A 19,736-nucleotide genomic window follows, 5' to 3' on the forward strand; every position below is an offset into this window, starting at 1 on the left:
ACCAGAATCAAGTGCAAAATGTAATCTTAAATTGGGGAAAAAACAAAGACAGACAAAACAAACAAATCATACAAATTCATCCATAATTTTTGAGTACTCTGATAACAGAGAAAGAAACAAATCCACACATCATGTCATCAGTGACGGAGGGCTAAAAGTAACAAGCTGGTTTTCCGTCCAGTTTACGTTAACCGTAACTGAAGTGTTTACAAATACTGAGCGGAACAGCTGACTTTCATGCACAGCAGTTTATCGGTGTGATTCATGACAAATAACAGACTAATATACTGTGATTAGCAAACATTGTTCATCACTGAGTCACTCCAGACTCATTAAGACTGACCCAGAAGTACCTCCTCCTGCCCGGCGCTGTGATCTAAATCGTATGCGCTCGTGAGTAAAACATTAGCTTCGGTAATTTAATTCTGACTGTAAATTATTTTAAAGGCATTAAATAAAATGCTCAATACTTACATGGGTTGGTGAATTTATTTGAGTATCCCATTATAGTGTTTCACACGGCTCACTACATCACAGATTGAGCAGAAAATTAATTTGTGTGAACAGTGCTAAAGTTGACGCCCACAGCACGATGTCTACAAATTAGCTTCAGTTTGGCCTGTTCTAGCCCACTTTTCAACCAATCAGCATTCAGCCTGGGCACAGCTATGCACAACATGTTTGCAGACTTTGCATCCCCTTGTTCGTAGCACTCTGCTTAGGTAAACTCTACATTACTTTCTAGTCTAATTTGCAGCAGTAGTCTTTAAACTTGCAGTTATATCTATCACCCATCTCAGAGGGTCATTATTGGAACAGGCGGTGCTCAACTGATCAATTTTATGTAGAAGAAGATTCAAATTAGACAATAAATGCCCCCCCCTTTTTATATGACTGTGCTCACAGCTTGAATATAAAACCTGGTTTAGCACAAAAAGTGGATAAACACCTGTTCTCTTTATAATAACTCTAATCTTTGACTGGGTTTTCAGCTTTTAGGAAGCAAGATAGTGCAAAGAAGGCCTGATTATATTGAACTTTCTGTCAAAACAGATGAAGCAGGTTGGCTTTTTAATCAGTCAGTTACCCTTCTTTTTTCCCCACAGGAAGTGTGGAGGATGAGCACAGGCAATGGGACCAGGAGGAAAGTTGGCAAGCAGCAGCAACATTTTAACAACATGGTGGCACCTGACCCTGAAACTCTGGCTGAGATGCAAGGTCTTTTTAGCAAAGTTAGAACGTATGTGAAACCATCCAGTGGGTCTGAGTGGTGCATTCCTGACCCAAACATTGCTCTCAGACACGCACCGGAACAGCACTGCCGTCTGCAGGCCCTGAAGGTTTCGCTGAATGACGTGAAGAACCAGCTCAGTGACAAAAATGTACAGGTGTGGCATCAGCACACCAGCTCCACCAATCGGGCCGGGAAGGTGATCGGTGCCGTCCGGTCTGCTGCCAACACAGAGATCTGCACTCAGGCGTGGTGTAAGTTCTACGAAATCCTGGGAACCTTTAAACTTCTTCCAAACGAGGCTCTTCAAAACGGAGAGCTGAACACGGTCCATCTGTGTGAGGCACCGGGGGCCTTCATAACCGCTCTCAACCACTACCTCAAAACCAGTGAGGCCACACGATACTGTGACTGGAACTGGGTTGCTAACACCCTCAACCCGTACCACGAGGCCAACGGGGGAAACACAACCATCGCAGATGATCGATTAATTGCTAACACGCTGCCCTGGTGGTTCTTCGGCACAGACAACACAGGGAACATCATGATCCAGCAATATTTGCTGGATCTGCAGACCTTTGTGTCTAACATGCGGAGGATTGATTTGGTGACGGCAGATGGAAGCTTTGACTGTCAGGAGAACCCCGACGAGCAGGAGACGCTGGTGGCGTCACTACATTACTGCGAGGCCACAGCTGCTCTGCTGCTCCTGAGCCCCGGCGGCTCCTTTGTACTAAAAATGTTCACCCTGTACGAACACTCGTCCGTCTGCTTGCTCTACCTGCTGAACTGCTGTTTTCAGTCTGTCACTGTCTTCAAACCCGCCACCAGCAAAGCAGGAAACTCTGAGGTGTATGTTGTGTGTCTGAACTATGACAACAAGGAGGCTGTGAGGCCTCTGCTCTCAAAACTGATTCGTAATTATGGATCACATCTAGCCGACAGGGAGGCACTTTTCCAGAATTCTGTAATCCCGGAGTCGTTCATGAGCCAGCATGTGGAAGTGTGTTCATACTTCCACACCCTACAGGTAGAGACAATATCAGAGAACCTGCAACTGTTTAAAGGTATGAGCGCAGAGCAGAGGCAGAGGCTCGACCACATTAGGGACTGTGTGGCTCAGGAGTACCTACGGCGCTTCCAGGTAAGATGCTTTAAGATGATAGAAAACTGAGCTGATACAAACCTAAATATCCAGCTAGCAGATGTTTGGGAGCTTTTATGAAAGTTAATTAGGATTCGAAGGATTTAAGAGTGCTGTAATAATGTTGTGCCCACAATTTAGCCTAAAATTTGGCTTGACTACTGGCTATACTCAATCATGGCTCTAGAAAAGGTGATGAGGGTTAGTCGTTCCACCAGTTTGGTCGGGATACAAAAAAACAAAACTTAAGAAACATTTTTCCATCGATTGCTGTAAATTTATGTTTAAACAATCACTGAGCCCTGAGGGTGAAATTTCTCCAACTGTTGGACAAATTTCATAAATTTACAGAGACATTTATGCCCCTTTCCCTAATTTCATAATTTCTTTGGTAATAACTTTTATGATATTAAAAAGCCCCCCGAGTCCTTGAGAAGCCTAACAGAGAAATAAACTCAACTACGTCAGCACACCTGTCACTCCAGGCAGCCACGCCCTCACTTTAAACTTTAAAGCATAATTTCAGGATTAGTTATTTCAAAATTTAAGGTCAAACTATGGTGGGATGCAGATGAAAACTCAAGACTGTTCAGTACACATGTATGTTGTTATATGTTTGGCAAATCACTGCTCAGCAACAGCAGCTTTTCTTTGTTTCCAAATGAGAGTCGATGCAAGTGAAAAGCTCTGATGACAGCCATGCTTTCCTGTTCTCTCACATTCAGCCTTTCATTGCTCTTATGGAAACATAACGTCTTCAACTCAGAGTTTACTTTGATTTACTTTTAGTTATAATTTAGGTATCTTCCTTTAGTTTAAGTTTAGTTTTAGTCAACTAAATATCATAAAATTGTGGTAGACTAAATGTAAAGTTGACTAAAATACACAGTGAAAAGGTTTGTGTTGTCATCGGGGAGAATTTTCCACAATGTCAAATGCGAAATGTGTTTTTTTTCTTCTTCCTCTCGACATTTTTTATGAGAAATGTGAATCACTTTCAAACTCGTTCTGCACTTCTACACAACTTAATTACTTCTGATCGGATCACGCCTTTCCAGAATATTTTCATCTTGTTTTTGTTTGTTGACCAAAGTGTCATCATAGTTTTCGTCCTTCTGCATTAGCTTTTAGTTATTGTCTTGTTTTCGTGAGGAAAAAAATGTCACTGACGAAAATTGCTGGTCAACAAAATGAACACTGCTTCAGCTAATTATTATTAATATTATTTTGCTTATTTCATTTGTGACCGATGTGTGTGTGAGCAAGTGCACCAACAAGTGCAGCAGCCAGATGACTCTCAAACTTACCTGGAATGAGATTTAAATGAGCTGTAATTCCAATTAAGTAAACTCACGTGTGTGTAATACATTTTGTTTTGCAAAGATAGACAAGCATTGATATAGTGAAGCTTGATGTCGCTTTACACATAAAAGAATGACTTGCAGTTTTTATCTCGGAGTGAGGTTGGATTGATTCCCGGAGAGGCCAAAACCAGGCTGCAAACATGCATCCGAACCCTGTAAATTCAGAAATCTTAATGCGTGAGTCCTTGGGGAGTCAGCCTCGAGTGGCAGTTAGAAAAGTTTGGTTTTTGGTGTTTCCGTGTTGGCTTCATTTTTCAGTCCGCTTGGGAATGCGCACACTTCAACTGGAACTACATTTTCCCCAAAGGGAGTTACTGCAGTGATACAAAACTGTGCAAGAAAAAAGTTAAAGACAGCAAAACAAAAAAGTGTGTGTGTGCGTTTTTATGATGCGGTCTCACATACATTTAGCACTTTGAGTCAGACTTACGGAGCTGGACGAGAACGTGTGAGTTTCAGAGCCTGTTCATAGAAGCGTTTACACATTCAGGCTCTTAACGTGTATAAAACATAGTTCTTCCTGTCATTTTAAAATAGTCTTCTTTTCTAAAATGTTTTTTCCAATATTTTCCGTATTGTGCAAGCAACTTGATAGCGCTGTAAGAAATTTGAAAGAAATCCATATTTAAGATGGCTTGAATACTCATTCTATATTTTAATTTTCAATTTCATTCTTTTTAGGTTAGTCATCCGGTTAGGCTGCAACTTTTATTTAAGAAACAATTTACAAATTACAGCAAAAATCTGAAATTCATTTTAAATCCAAATGTAGCCTTTTTAAAAAAAACATGATACTCTGACCCAACACTAGTGTGATGCTCTCAGAAGTCTAAATCTGATCACGTCTTTCTGTGTGCAGGTGTGCTTTCTCCCGCGAAGTCGATGGATTTCTCGTAACACCGTGATTCCTGCCTGCTGCAGCGTGTCAGCCGGACGGCCTCTGGGACAGAAGAAGCAAACGGGCTCCTTCAATGAGCGGAGGGAATTGCAGACCTTAAGCTGGAGGGAGCGTGTTCAGAGGGGTTCCCATGGCACCTGGATACAGAGACACTGGACTGAGGAGAGTGGGAAGGACTGCAAGCTGGAGGGACCCCTGTCCAACTGTCAGGTGGATTCGTGGTATGTTGTTGTGGGGACTGCTCTGCCTGCAGTCAGAAACTCTCCGTTCTGTGATGGAGGGTTGTTAAACCACTTGAACGAAGCACTGATGGACACAGCTGTAGATTGGACCCACGTGACTTCTTGTGACTCTTGCCATGCGGTTTGCACGTCCTCCATTTTGTCAGAGGTTGCAGGCCAGTGTGTCTTTAAAGCCGACACTTTAGGAGGCAAAAAGAAGACGCAGTGTCTGGTGTTTGGCAGCTGCTCGGTTTGGGGGATCTCTGATAGCCAAGCTGACGATCTAGTGTTAACATTTTCTGCAGAGCCTTCATTTCCTGAAAGAGGCTCGGTGTTGCTGCACGATGGTGAGCCACTGTATCAGCGGCAGCTCTTAAGTTGTGTTATGTTTGCCCTGCAGAGCCTGAGCTCTGGGGACGCCCTGCTGCTGCCTGTGATTTCTGCTCTCACCCGTGTCACGGCAGCCGTTGTGCTCTGCCTGCACGCATGTTTTCGCTCCGTCTCCTTCAAGTGCCCTCCCCCCTCTGGAGGGTTTGGGACGGTGCTGGTGTGTGTTGGCTTCTGCCCTGAAGCCGCTGCCCAAATGCTGCTGGTTCTCACTGAAGTCTGGGAGAGCATGAGCCAGCTGTTAAGAGATGAGGAGGGTAAAAATGAGCCTGGTGGAGGCGACAGACAGGTGCTGCAGTTTGTTCCTATGGAGGAGCTGCTCACTGGAGGACTGACTGACTTCCTGTGGACCGTGAACTCTGAAATCATCCAACGGAAGCTGCATCTGCTCATGCAGGCATAGCGCTTTGGTGGGCTGTCACTGTGGTATACACTCTTTCGCTTCAGAAGCAGTTTCATCATGTTACAGTCCAGTTTATTTGCTTATGGAATCAGCAGACTGCTCAGCTGCATGAGCTTTCAGCAGTTAGTTACCGAATCACTTTTGCATGTTGATATGAACTCATCTGATTTAACATTACACTCCTCTCACTTATTTATTACAACACACCTCCAGATATTCAGATCCTTTAGTGTGCTTCAACTCGAACCGACGCTGGCAGTCAGAAGACGTTTATCAGACTTCTCTTGATGGATGCAGTCACATGTGAGACATCTATCAAGTGGAGTCACAAACGTGGCATGGCAAAAAATGCAAATTACTTTCAGTACTTGATCAGCAGAAAAAGTCCATGACCAAAGTCTCAGAGGGATTTCAGGATGCTAAATAAACAGCGGTCCAGCTGTCGGCACCAAACCTCCTGTTGGTCACGGATGTTTTGAGTTGACATCACAGAGAGCCTGAAGTGCCTGCTATTTTGCATCAACACGGTGTTTAATCCAACTGTGTTGAGTATCTTTTTATCTTTTATGCAGCTCTCCGTCAGATTACTGTTTCCAGTTAATTTCATTTGTGTCCAGTGAGGAAAACTTTGTACTGTCAACGGACAGAAAAAAAAGTTCCATCTGTCGTGCTCTGTACAGCTGGAGGGGGAGGGGAGTGTTGTGGGATTTGTTTTATTTGTCATCTTTTTAGTTTGTTTATTCTGTTTTTTCAGTATAATTTGAATTAGGAGTATATTTTGTTATAAAAATAATGTAAAAAGAAAAGTGGCTTTAAAAAAAGGACTTGGAGGCTTTCTTTTCTTTAAGAATGCTAGTTTACTTAAGTCTGAAGATAACCCAACTAGTGTATTAACTCCTTAATGTCTAGTCATGTGTATCATATTTGATACATACAGCTTTTGTGAGTTTTTGAGACTTATACATCATCCGTGTGATTTCTTTTTTCTCTCCCAATGAAAAACCAAAATAAAGTCCACAATACTCTCAAGCAATAAATTGCAAAAAATGTATGATACAAATGAAATTTTATATATGCAAATTAATGTTTTTTTCACAAAAGGTTCAATAAACACTAAATAAAAAAAAAAAGAAGAAGAATGTTCTGGCAGTTGTTTCATGGCTCACACTTAGTTAGTTCCAAGCTCGGATAAATGAGGTTTTGATACTTGATTGGTTGAGACCCAGGTTAACAACACATGGTGCTTCTCTAGGATGGAGATCATGGTGTGACAGAAGGTTGATGCTGGGGACAAAGTGAGATATAGGCAGATGTTTTTTGAAGCCAACTTTAAAAAGGAGCATCCAAAAGATCAACATGATCTCGGTCCTGCGCAAAGTTCTTAAACTACTTGTCATTTCTTTATAGCTTGTTAGGAAATAGGTGCAGCAATTGTTTGTGATGTACAAACATTTGTGGAAACAGAGTATCTCCCAAATGACTAAGCAGCACTTCCACCACCATCATATTGTAGCTGTTGCTTTATCTGTTCAGCCATTGGTGGATATCTTTGTAATACACCACTTACATTTATATAACCTAGTGTCAGCATCTGTCAATGTAGAAGAAGCTGTTAAATCACCCTAACTCAAGAAAGTTCACCTCAGAGGTTTCAGAAAAACAAACCAATAAATGAAACCGATATAAATAGTTGTTTATTAGTTCAGACAGGTTTGCAACCAGGATGGTGACCCTGAAATAATCCGAATGAAACGGTACAAATCGTTCATGTGAGTATAGGTCGAGTGAGATTAATCTGTAATATGGGTCAGTAATGGGGTCAAACCATTTAAAAACTGCCATTGTAAAAAGTAAGTTGTCTGGATTTTCATTATTTTGTTTAATACCATTCGAGTTTGATTGCAGATTATAGCTGAAAACCGGATCACTGACAGAATCGGAAAGTTATATTCCACTAATCTTTTTTCCCCTGTTTGCCCGTCTCCATTAACACCACCACCCCACACACAATTTAGACCACAGAGATTCATACAGATGTACGGTTTAGGAGATTTAATCCAGCAAAAATAGGAAAAAAATGGATAGGTTTGTTTAAAAAGTGTGTGTAAGAGAGGGACTGGTGTAACTTCAATATATTTCTTTCTCTGCGTAATATTCTTCTCCATTCTGCCTTTGCAAATTATGCACACACACACATACACACTACCAAATAACTGAGTGTGTGTTGTTTCTGTTGATTCTGACCACGGGCCACTCTGGACTTGAAGTCATGCACAGTCAGTTAGTTACCTCAGTTCGACTCTCAGCAGTAAGAAATCCGCAAGACAGCGAGGCTTAGACGGACGATCGGCTTGAGTGAGGAGAGACTACAGACCGCAAACAAACGAATTTGATTATTTGATTTTTGCTTTTATTTCAGGCTTGAACAGAGATTCTCCACTTGCTCCTGTGTCTGCAGAGTAAAGATGTTGACAGTGAAACTCTCATTATGCAACAATAAAAAAAAAAATAAATAAAGACAGCAGGAAGATGCTGGTGAGGAGGGACATGTTCATCAGAGGGAATCGGCTCAGTTCAGTCAGTTTTCTTTGTCTGATCTCACTTTCAGACAAGCTGTCTTGCTTGTTAGTCTCACTCTGTGACTTCAATCGCTAATCTGTGACAGAAATAAAATGGGTTGTAGTAAGGAAAGTATTAACATTCCACAAAAACATACCTGTCAAAACAAAAAGACTACTAAACTCTTGGTTTTATTCTGTGCCTAGTTTTCATAATCCTGTTTCACATTAAATTTGCAAAGTGTTTGAAAAAGCTCCGCAACAGCTTCTGCAGCAGGTTTTTACCTGATCAACAGTGTTTTTCACTTTTAGGCCTCACATGACTTCAAGGCTAAAAGGAGTCAAATGCTGAGGGATAAATATCCAACACATGATTGATACAACAGTACAATAAAACTGGCTTGTTCCCCCCTTTTTTACAAAATACCCTCTGTGCACAGTTATGCATTTTTTCTAATAAAACTATCAGAAAGCAAATAAAAAGACGATCAAAATATAAAAGATTATCAAAGGGATTAAACCTGAATTACCAGCGGGGGTGTGACTCCTGCCATTACAAAAACAAGTCTGTTTATTAATCAAATCCCCAAAAGGAAAATTATTTCATAACAGATCCATCTCACCCTGATTTTTTTAAACAACAAAAAAACAAAGACATTGTGGCCAAAATGCCAGAGTTGAGGACTGAATATGGTACTAGTGGGTGACATCATGGGTGACTACTTCCATCTATGATAAGACAGTCTTTTGTATGCCTATTACTGACAAACAGCTTCTCCTCAGTTGTTTTGTCAGGTCCCACCTGTCTGCTTGACAAAGCAGTTCCATCAACCATCATCACTTCGATGAATATATCAGCATGTTTTCCTTCATGATATTTGGTCAGTTGATGAAGCTGTCAAAACAGATGTTTTGCCAGATGCTGTATCATCTTTGTGATAGAAGAAGATAAAATTGGAACTAAGAGCTCAATATCTGCTGAATGGTCTACCGGAGTTCTCAAAATCTTCAACTAGGAGTAGCTCATACTCACAGCAGATCTGTAGCATTACAAATGGAGCTCCAGCATAGAAGAAAATTCATTTTCCTCCATCAAAGCCTTGATAAGTTTGACGAGTACAATAAGAAAAAAGACTAACACTCCTACATTTTGTATGATGATGGGAGGTAGCTAATCTCTTTAGACACGCTAAGGTTAAGAGTCCCGGATCTGACTACATCTGTGGACAGGAACTGAAAACTTGTGCTGGTCAGTTGAGTGGGATTTTTTATCACATTTTTTCAATTTCTTTAGAGTTTCAGATGGTACCTACGACTTGGAAACATGCTGTCATTTTTCCAGCTGCTGAGGGCAGTTCCTCTAAGGTACTGAATGATTTTAGACCAGTGGCTCTGACTTTCTTTAGTGATGAAGTCCTTTGAGAAGATAGTTAAGAAGGAGATTTTAATGCAGGTTGAACATCACCTTGACCCCTTCCAGTTTGCATATAGGGCAGGAAGATGTTTGGAGGATGCTGTTGTCACACTCCTGCATTTCATAAGCATCTTGACAGCCCTAACACTCATTCAAGATTATTATTTGACTTTTCGCCTGCATCCAACAATTTAGCTCCCCTTACTTGCTGATAGGCTTGATCCAACTCAGTTGGGTGCTAGACCTTTTGACTAATAGGTCACAATGCGTAAAGGTGAACAGTGTACTTTCTGATGTGCTCTCCGCTTCTGCTGGATCTCCCCGGGGTTGCTGTTTCTCACCCCTTCTGTTCATTCTGTATACGAATGAGTGTCGCAGTAATTTCACTAACAGACACATCCTGAAGTTTGCTGATGATACAGTGATCGTTAGTCTTCTTGTGGGCAACGAGACAGGACATGGGCAGGTTGTAGAAGATTTTGTGGATTGGTGTGATGAGTCCTTCCTTCCATTAAATGTGTCAAAAACAAAAGAAATTATTAATGATTTTTAGGAACTCTTCTTATAGCTCATCAACTGCTATGATTAAAGCTGCTGATATTTAGATTGTGGAGAGTTACAAGTATTTAGGGGTTGTTCTTGACCACAAACTGTGTTTTGATGCCATTACCAAAAAAGTTCAGCAAAGACTATTTTTAAGGAAAATTAGATCGTTCTCATCTGAATTGTTGTCCTTGTTTTACAGGAGTTTTATTGAAACTGTTATTTCTTTCTGTATCGTTGCTTGGTTTGGTAACGGGACTCTGTTGGAACCTTTTGGTAAAAACTGCCAGCAAAATCTCAGGGCATCGGCAAGTCTGAGGCAATTATAACAAGCATGGGCTGAGGAAGGCTCATTCTATTGTTAATTGCTTAACCATCCACTTCACAGTGAGTCTGACTTGTTGCCCTCTGGCCGCTGTTTTAGAGTATCGGTGAGGAAGACTAAAAGACTCCAGGTTTCCTTTATCCCTACTGCAACCTGTCTCCTTAATGGTAAATAACTGTCTTGTGGCTTTTTATTATTGTTTTGTTTACTCTTATTGTTGCCCTTGCTGCTAAACTAATTTCCCCTTGTGGGACAATAAAGTATTTAATTGATTTTTGTTGCTGGATTGAAACATAAAAATCAACAACTACAGAACTCACCTAACATAAATTTAATCTTTCTATCCCTTCCTATCCTTCCTTTGCCAGGCTCAAGGAGTCTTTAAACTCTCTGACTTCAGTGGCTGGAGCCCTGAATAACCTCCCCCCAACAAGGATGGAACTCCACCAAGGATTATTCAGAAAACAAAGGCAAAATTAAAGACTGATACCTCCGCTAGACATTCACTTGTCTTAACTGTGGGAAACTATAGAAAGCTCTACAAAGGTAACTAAACATCCAGGAAACTATACTCATTAAAACAATATTTGGCAAAAATTAATGAAACGTCAAAGCTGTTTGACTTTTTCAGCATAACCCATAACCTTGGCGACCCGGTCGTCTGTACGGTCATCATGAAGGTTCCTGTTTATAGATTTTAGAACCAGATCTTATGGATGATTTCGTTCATCAATAATTTCTCATTTCCTGTGATTTGTAAGCAATTACACCAGGTTAAGCTGTACTTTCGTCATTCACTGTGTCAAATATTTATTGAACAGGAACGTAAAAATATCAGCTAAGACTTCCAACAAGGAGGTCACTGGGAAGTTCTAGAGTTTTATACAGCAGGTGGTTCTGTATGAAAAGAGAAGTAGATTAGCTTGTGTAGTAGACAACGTCTGAAGACTTTGATCCACAGGGAGAGCGAGCCCTTAGGCTGAGCTAACACAGTTACAGAAAGAATACCACAACCACAGATGACAGTCTGTCAGACAATGGTAACTCGAGCTGGTTCAGAAGTCCTGGCGAGTAATGATTAGAAAGAAACAGGTAGGTAGAGCCTGCCCATGTCCACCTCAGAGCTAAGGAGAGATCAAGGCAAAGGAGAAAGTGTTATGGTTCTGGGTCTTTTACAGTGCTTTTTAAAAATTTTGGACCTTTGTTGATCCTGATGATTATCAGTTATCCTCATTTTGTTCCTTAGTTTGTTGCTGTGTTTTTCAGCTTTGTGATTTTATTGCAGTTACTGTTATGTTTTTGATATATCTTCTTTCACTTTACCCCGCCTTTCTAGTGTTCCCCATGTTTTGTCAGATTGATATTACCCTGTCTCCCCTTTGCCCACATCTCTTCATTTAGCTATTTATTCCCTCAGGTTGTCTTAGTTAGTTGTCACATCATCCTATTTCTTGGTTCTTAGTTTCCTAGCTCCCGGTGTGTTTTTATGGATTTCACTTCACCTTCAATAAAACATTGTTTTCATTGGATGCCTGCCTAAGAGTCTGAGTTTGGGATTGTAATTCTTCACTACCCCTTAGAGGAAAAGGAGAAAAGGAGGGGAAAAAAACTAAAAGATTACCATGCTAACATCCTAAACCAAGAAATTATACTTTCCCTATAGCTTAATTTAGTCATTGTTAACATGCCAGACTGATGGAGGCCTTTAGTTTAAAGCATTGCTGTGCTTCTTTCAGGCTTTTCTGTCACACACGCTCTCAGAGAGATGATTAGGGTGTATTTTAACCCAAATCATTTTCTTAAAATTCAATCACATTTTTACGTTGGCTAAGTCAAGCAATCTGAGGCTGGAAACTGTCACTAATGCAAAAGAAGGAAATTCTCTGAGCCCTGTGACACACTGGCGACTGGTCCAGGGTGTCCCCTTCCTCTCGCCTTATGATAAGCTGGGTTAAGGTCCAGCCCCCACTCATGCCCCGTGATGCTGAAGAGAAGCAGAAGAGAATGGATAGATGGAAAGTCTCTGCGGGAAAACCTTGAAGGGAAACCACTTGGTCATGCTCAGCACTGCATGCTTGATGACTATAGAGACTCTTTCTAGACTTAAGATAACAAATCAGTTCCAGTTATTTACTTGCCAAAATATTTGTCATGTTAATATAATAAAAACATGCACAGCACATATACAATGGTGAAGTAGTCATTATTATATAATCTCAAAACAGATACTAAATAACTATGTAAAAAGCAAACATGCAGTGCTTGTAAAAGTTGGGTGAGTTTTGATAGTTACGCTCGAGGAATGTGAAGGATGACAGTTATGTATTATCTGTGACGAGGCGAGGAACAGAGCAGAAATAAACAGCGCTAAGCAATCACAGAGAACATCTGCTCTCTGTCACCAGCACACCACAGCGATGCAAACGAGTCGCTCTCTCTCCTCCTGCAGATGTTGTCTGACAGCAAACCCACTTTGTCTGTCTCATACAGGAAAGATGGATCATCTAAAAGCACACAGAGGAGAGGTCAACCTCTGAATTAGAATATGACACACGAGGCATAGCACATCTGGCATGGTAGTAGCAAACAATGCTTTTACAGTATGAGCGAGGACACAAACAAACATCGACATGCAGAAAAGGCACATTTTAATCTGTGGTAACAGCTCGCAGCAAGCAGCTTGTGAAGTTGCTGTCATGGCCAAAAGGCTTTTCAGAATCACTGTTTTCTGCAGCATTAGTAGAAATGTTAAGAGGAAAGACATTAAAAAAAACCCATAGATAAGTAAACTATGACTGGCTGTTCATATAAGTCGCCCAGTGAGATAAAACCTACATCCTAAATTTCTATATCCTAACTGATTGCTGCAGATAATATTTGAAGTGATACATACATAATCTTACATTAATTCTCGAGACCTTACTGAAAGAGAGTATGCGGTCTGGATGTATTAATCCTACTTTATACAGCTTAGGAGTCTGTGGGGAAAGAAAAAAATGCCACAGGAGGAGAAAGGAGGCATTTAAGGTTACAAATCTTTTTCTGTGACAGGTGTTTTCCATCTTCAAACAACAGAAACCTATTAACCTTTGAAACTCAGCCACACTTGGAGTGTAAATCTTTGTTGATTCTAGGGAATAAACATTTTAGTTCTGTTATAAAGGCTGTGTAAATCTTGTTAATCTCTAGAAACAAAAGCAGCAGGTAAATCACCTCAGCACATGGGACTTTTTCCTTTTTCAGTCCCACCGACTGCACATATAGAGCCGTCTACACTAGAAAACATTGTCTTGGATTTTGATTGGTTGGCTTTTTGAATGTATGGTTTGTAAGATGCTATTTAGAAGCTCTAGTGATACAGGATGGCCCATGGTATTTGTGTGTCGACAACCTTAATACAAATAGACGATCAGCTTTTCCTGAACACGCACAAATGGTTCTGTCGCATTAAAAATGAATGTGTCCAATTCCAACAAATCAAAAGGTTATTTATTATATATTTAATCAGGTTACAAAAGCTGCAATAGTAAGTCAACATTTTAAATAATTCAGTTGGAGGTGGTCTGAGGCTGCGTTGCTACTTCAGGATCCAAACAACTTGCTGTAATTGATTGAACCATGAATTCTGCTTTCTACCAGAAAATCCTAAAGGAGAATGTCCTGAAGCTCAAGTATACTTCGGTTATGCAGCAAAGAAACAATCTGAAACACACCAGCAAGTCCAGCTCTGAATGGCTTAAAACAACAAACCCAAAATGAAGGTTTTGGAGTGATCTCGTCAAAATGTGACTTTAATGATGATAATAATAATAATAATGATAATAATAATCATCATCATCATCATCATCATCATCATCATCATCATGTTAAGATACTTTGGTATGACCTTAAAGAGGACGTTCTTGCTCAAAAAGCCTCCAATGTGGCTGAATTTAAACAATCCTGCAAAGAATAGTGGACCAATATTCCTCCAATCCTAAAACTAAGTACTAAATACTTTTAACAGTGCTGCAGTTCAGACTGAATCAGATGACCCTGACCCATCCTACATTATGCTGTGATAAATTCAGGCAGCTGTGGGACTGTTTTACATTCACTAAGATTCACAACACAGTAATATTCTTTACAACAGCTGGTGTTGGCAGTGCACCTCCAGTGTAGCCAAGAACAGAAGCCCTTGGTTTTAAGTAATTTATCTGTCATAGTCTGATACTCATAAATCCACTTCTCTGAAATTCTTCTCTTGGCTCCAGAGATGATAAGTGCTAATGGAGCACATGGTGTGACCCTTTTGAGTATGTGACATGACTTTAGATCTTCAGCTGTGCTTAAATGGCAGTTTCTGCAACACTTAAGGATTAAGTGTGAATAACCACAAAGTGTCAACCAAATGTTGGCAGATGAGGTGCCAGTCCTCAGATAGACAGCTATAATCCCATGTTTGTGCTATTACTGCTATTAAAACATCTAATAAAATGTGAAAGCAAAGACAATGTAAAAAGACATACTACTGTCATGTTCAATTGCTTTCTCAATAAAAGAGATAATGTTAAAAAAAATCTAATATCTGACTATAGAGAGTCACAGACTAGTTCAATTTTAAGTGAAGTGCTTGTGTTATAAAATGTTAATTAACGTCTATTTTTTGTTTTAACTATAAAAGCCTTAAAAATGGGAAAACAGAAGATTGGAAAAATCTTGGTCTAATGAGTCTCAGTTTCTTCTGTGACAGATGGTTCAGAATCCTGCCTCGCATCAACAGTTTAGGTTCATTGTGGTTGGTGTAATTGTGACAATTTTGCTTTGGGCCCCTTAATACTAGTTAAGCATAATTTAAATGCCACAGCCTACTTGAGTGTTGTTGCTGAACATATCCTTCCCTTCTTGACTCAGTGTGCTCATATTCTTATGGCTGATTCCAGCTGGTTAAAGGAGAATTAAGGTAAAATACAGTCCAACCAAGTAGGCACGTATAAATATGGAAAAGGGCATAAAGGTAAATACTGACTGCAGTCTGATGGTTTGTGTGAGACGTGGTTGGTATTTCCACGCGGTGTTATACTGAGATCATATTGGCAAATCTTCAGTTGGGCACATAAAAGTAAAAAATATCTATATAAGAATAAAACAAATATATATGTTTTCGACACTGACAGTGTTTGAGGGGAATTTGAAGGAAAAAAACCCAAAGCCCAAAAATCTAAAATGTTAATCTGGCATTGCTAAAACCCGCCTGGCTTGTATTCTGAGCCAACAGCTTGCACTTTGAGCTCATTGTCTAAATTTCTATCCAAAACATAAACACGAGGCAAAGCCAAAGCCTAAAAATGTGCAGCTGCCAGAGTGAGTGCTGGAAGCTGCTGTGTGTTTGTTGGGTTGCACATGTGTGTGAGTGTTTTTAACAGTTTGGCAGCTAGATTATAGACCATATGGGCCACATTGGTTTTAGTTTAATTTGATTAATTTGCTTCAGCGTTGAGGATTTCACTAAGCATTTATTCTTTTCTACAGTTTGAGCAATTCTAATCAATAACGGATGGATTTTTGCTCATTGCAGGTGCTGTTAACTGCACACTGGTGCCTCTCTCTCTCCCTGCCTCTCTGACGGGGTCTCGCTTTTTGCTTGAAGGCACATCAATAGTTTTCTCTTCAACCAGTGAATTGGATTGACTCAATAAAAAGGATTGCCTGTAGGGGCAGAGGGCACAAATCAGGCCACAGGGACACTTGTTGTTCACACACACACACACACATAGACTCAGAGTACAGTAGACGTCCATCTGACGGTGTGTTTGCTCGGGTATGTGTGCTGGGCTGTCTATATGGGAGTGCTTGCTGTGCTTCAATGCATTTGTTTATGGAAACCTGTCAGCACACAGATTCATCACAGCTGCATGTGTGTGATTCATGCTCGTACCAACAACACTGATGCTGCAGAGTGGATGTGCGCGTTGGAGAGGCACTGCTTCCCACACTGACCGATGCTCCGGCTTCAATGCTTCAGTCAGGGCCACAGCCTAAAATAGACCACAGACTGAAGCAATGTGATAACAGCTTCTAGATCGAGAGTATTTTTGACATATTTAACACACCAGCATCAAACTGAGGGACTGAAAAATGAAGCCAAAGCAGAAGTGACAAAGACTCCAATTTCTCTTGTTAACCCTTCAAATCTAAAAACATGTTAATTCACATGTTAAATGAACTCACATGTTAAAATGTTTACAGTCAGGCACCAAAGTTATTTTAGTCTACAGCCAGTCATTTGTTTTTGAAATGTATGGTTTTCAGGGTTTTTATCAGTTTTTAGCGTTATTTTGTTATCGTTTTTATCGTTTACTCGGTTTTCCTGGGTCTTTTCACATGTGTTATGAATAAATCTTTTTTCGGTACCGGTACTAGTTTTATTTTGTTGTATTTATCCACGACACCTTAAAGGCCAGTCCGTGAAAATATTGTCGGGCATAAACCGGTCGGTGGCACAAAAAAGGTTGGGGACCGCTGGTCTAGAGCACAGGTGTCGAACTCCAGGCCTCGAGGGCCGGTGTCCTGCAGGTTTTAGATGTGTCCTTGATCCAACACAGCTGATTTAAAAGGCTAAATTACCTCCTCAACATGTCTTGAAGTTCTCCAGAGCCCTGGTAATGAACTGATCTTGTGATTCAGGTGTGTTGACCCAGGGTGAGATCTAAAACCTGCAGGGACACTGGCCCTCGTGGACTGGGATTAGGGACCCCTGATCTACACATTACACCAACAGGAGCTGCTCAGCCATGGAAACCCATCCCATGAAGCTCCTGGTGAACAGCTTCTATGTTGTTTCTGCAATGAAGTCCTAAAACACTATGAGCACTTGGTGACCCCCACTATGTAATGTTATGTGCTCTGACACTTTGCAGCTGAGTTTCTGTGGTTGCAATAAGACCACTTACAGCTAATTGTGGAATATCTAGGAGGGAAGAAATTTTACAAACTGACTTGTTGCAAAGGTAGTGTCTTTTTACAGGGTTTTCTCGAGTTCAGAGAGCTCTTTGAAATGACCCTGTTTGTGGCAGTGTTTGTGGCAGTCTGCATAGCTGTGTGCTCTATACATTTATGACAGTAAGAGGTGTGACTCAGTATTTTTGTCCATGTAGTGTACGGTCACTTTTGGCAAGGTGCAAAAACTCTTCTGTAACCTGCAGTGCTTAATTTTTTTGCTGACCTATGAAGTTGTTAGTTCACATCACTCCAGGGCTTGTTATTGCACGATGAGTGCAAATAGTCCCTTCTTGTCTCAGGTGACTCTATTCCACATGGTAGAGTTGTTTTCCAGTGTGCTCTTGGGAGGTCCACATCTTAATTGTTCCCTGTGGAAAGGGGAGAAGATGTTGTCCTGCTTTCATCTGTGAAAGCCACATGCTGATGTTTGGGTTGCAGTCTGTTTAGCTTCTATCTCCACAGGAGGCCACGGTGTAGGCAGAGAGTGGCAGATACTGTCTGTGAATCTGTATATATTTGCTGCTTATACAAAAAGCATGCACAAAATGATGATGCAGTTTTTGTCACTGTAAAGTGTTTATCTCTCGCGCTGTTAAGTCACAACATAATCTGCCAAAAAGAGCGAAAATTGGATTCTGCTTTATCTGTCTTCAGCGTAGCTGTTCAGCCTCTGGCAGCTCAAACTTTTTCAATCTCTGATGATTTCACTATGGTTACTCAGTCCACATTGTTCGGCTGATAAAACTAGCTGATTACGGCGATGAGGCACACTGTCACTCTAATTTACACAAATCATACCCACCCACTCTGGCTGCTGCTCAGCTACATTAACACTGGAGCAAATGTGTGGCAGTCAAACCCAGAAAGCGTAATTTAATCTACATGCACACTTCCACACAAATAATCCCACCATGATATTCATTCCTACCAACAATATGCACATTTGGCATTTATTGTTTGCTAGAGCATGTAATTATGCAGTTGTAGATGCTGCCATTTCAGTGGCATCTCATAAGAGAAGAGGACTTTGTAAAATCTTATTCCAGGGATGCATTTCAATCGATGTTCCTGAGTGATCAGAAGGAGGCTTGTGGAAGGTTTGGTAGAGGAAGATGTGAAATAGCACATGAATGTGGCTAAACTGAATCGCCATGAGCTTGATTACTAGATCCAGGAAGTCTGTGAGTGCCTCCATACCTGATACCTACTGTTATCTGTAGAGTGTGAAGATGCCAGACTAAACCACCATAGTATCATCAGACCAAGAGTTTGTGACGGCACAAATAAAATAGTACCCTTATGAAGTGCACTTTGCCTCTCAGTCACAATTGTTGTATATCATGGTAGTGGGATGCACATCACTGTCATAGCTGATGCCCTTGCTCTGCCTCAGAACAAGCTGTTCTGCATCATCCTGATCATTTCAGCTGCTTCATACTTGCCACAGTGAATTTAAATCAGGGTTCCTGCTTCTCTCTGTCACTTTATTGCACTGCCTTTTATTCAAACTTTCTGTTACCAGCGAGATTTTTATAGTGGCACCAAGAGGGTGGTAGTTTTTTTTAATTATCCCAGCTGGTCCACCACTTTGGTCCAGACTCTCTGGATATCTAAACTACTGCTCAGTGTTCTCTGGATGAAAGAGCCAGACAATCTTTTGTGACTTTTCTGGGCCTGTTTTAATCCCTGAGGCATTAAATACTGTTTTGTCAAAGCAGCTGATGTATCATATTTACACAAAAGGCCTTCTTTGGCACCAGTATGACAGTGGCCATGCTAGTCGACTCATCCCATCTCGAAATATTGGGGCTCTTAGATATCTTTGGAGATTAGGCATAGCAAAAAAAGGAGACATGTAGTAAGACAGCACTTTTAGTGCTCAAATTGAGGAGAAAACTCTTAAATAAGTACTAATCCATTTACCAATGTCTATGGTTGCTGTATTATTTGGATATAGTTCATTCAGTGTTTTCAAGTCTATTCCTTCTGCTTAATTTCTGTGCCCTGAGGCAACTGTTGTTGTGATTTGACACTATATAAAAAATAAACTGAATTGAATTAATGTCTTGACATACATTGCTGTATGTCTCTGAACCTTCTCAAACTAAATCATGACAAAACCGACATTATAATCTTCGGTAAGCAGGACTCTATTAGTCTCATAAGAAACAATTTGGGCCCATTATCAGCTAATGTACATCCCCATGTAAAAAATCTTGGTTTCATTTTTGATTCCACTCTCAAGCTGGACAAGCAAATAAATTCAG

General features: G+C 40.6%; 1 protein-coding gene across 1 annotated transcript; it reads left to right on the forward strand.

Annotated features, from left to right (window-relative positions):
• Window positions 1–1,111: 1,111 nt before the first annotated feature.
• Window positions 1,112–6,603, forward strand: cmtr2 (cap methyltransferase 2). Its single transcript, XM_005741674.1, has 2 exons — window positions 1,112–2,375; window positions 4,599–6,603. The coding sequence occupies exons 1-2, from the start codon at window positions 1,119–1,121 to the stop codon at window positions 5,646–5,648; spliced, it is 2,307 nt and encodes a 768-aa protein (XP_005741731.1). The 5' UTR covers window positions 1,112–1,118; the 3' UTR covers window positions 5,649–6,603.
• Window positions 6,604–19,736: the final 13,133 nt, after the last annotated feature.

This window comes from Pundamilia nyererei, unplaced genomic scaffold, assembly GCF_000239375.1.
Source record: "Pundamilia nyererei isolate P.nyererei 1_Seehausen unplaced genomic scaffold, PunNye1.0 scaffold00112, whole genome shotgun sequence".
In the NCBI taxonomy this organism is placed as follows: Eukaryota; Metazoa; Chordata; class Actinopteri; order Cichliformes; family Cichlidae; genus Pundamilia; species Pundamilia nyererei.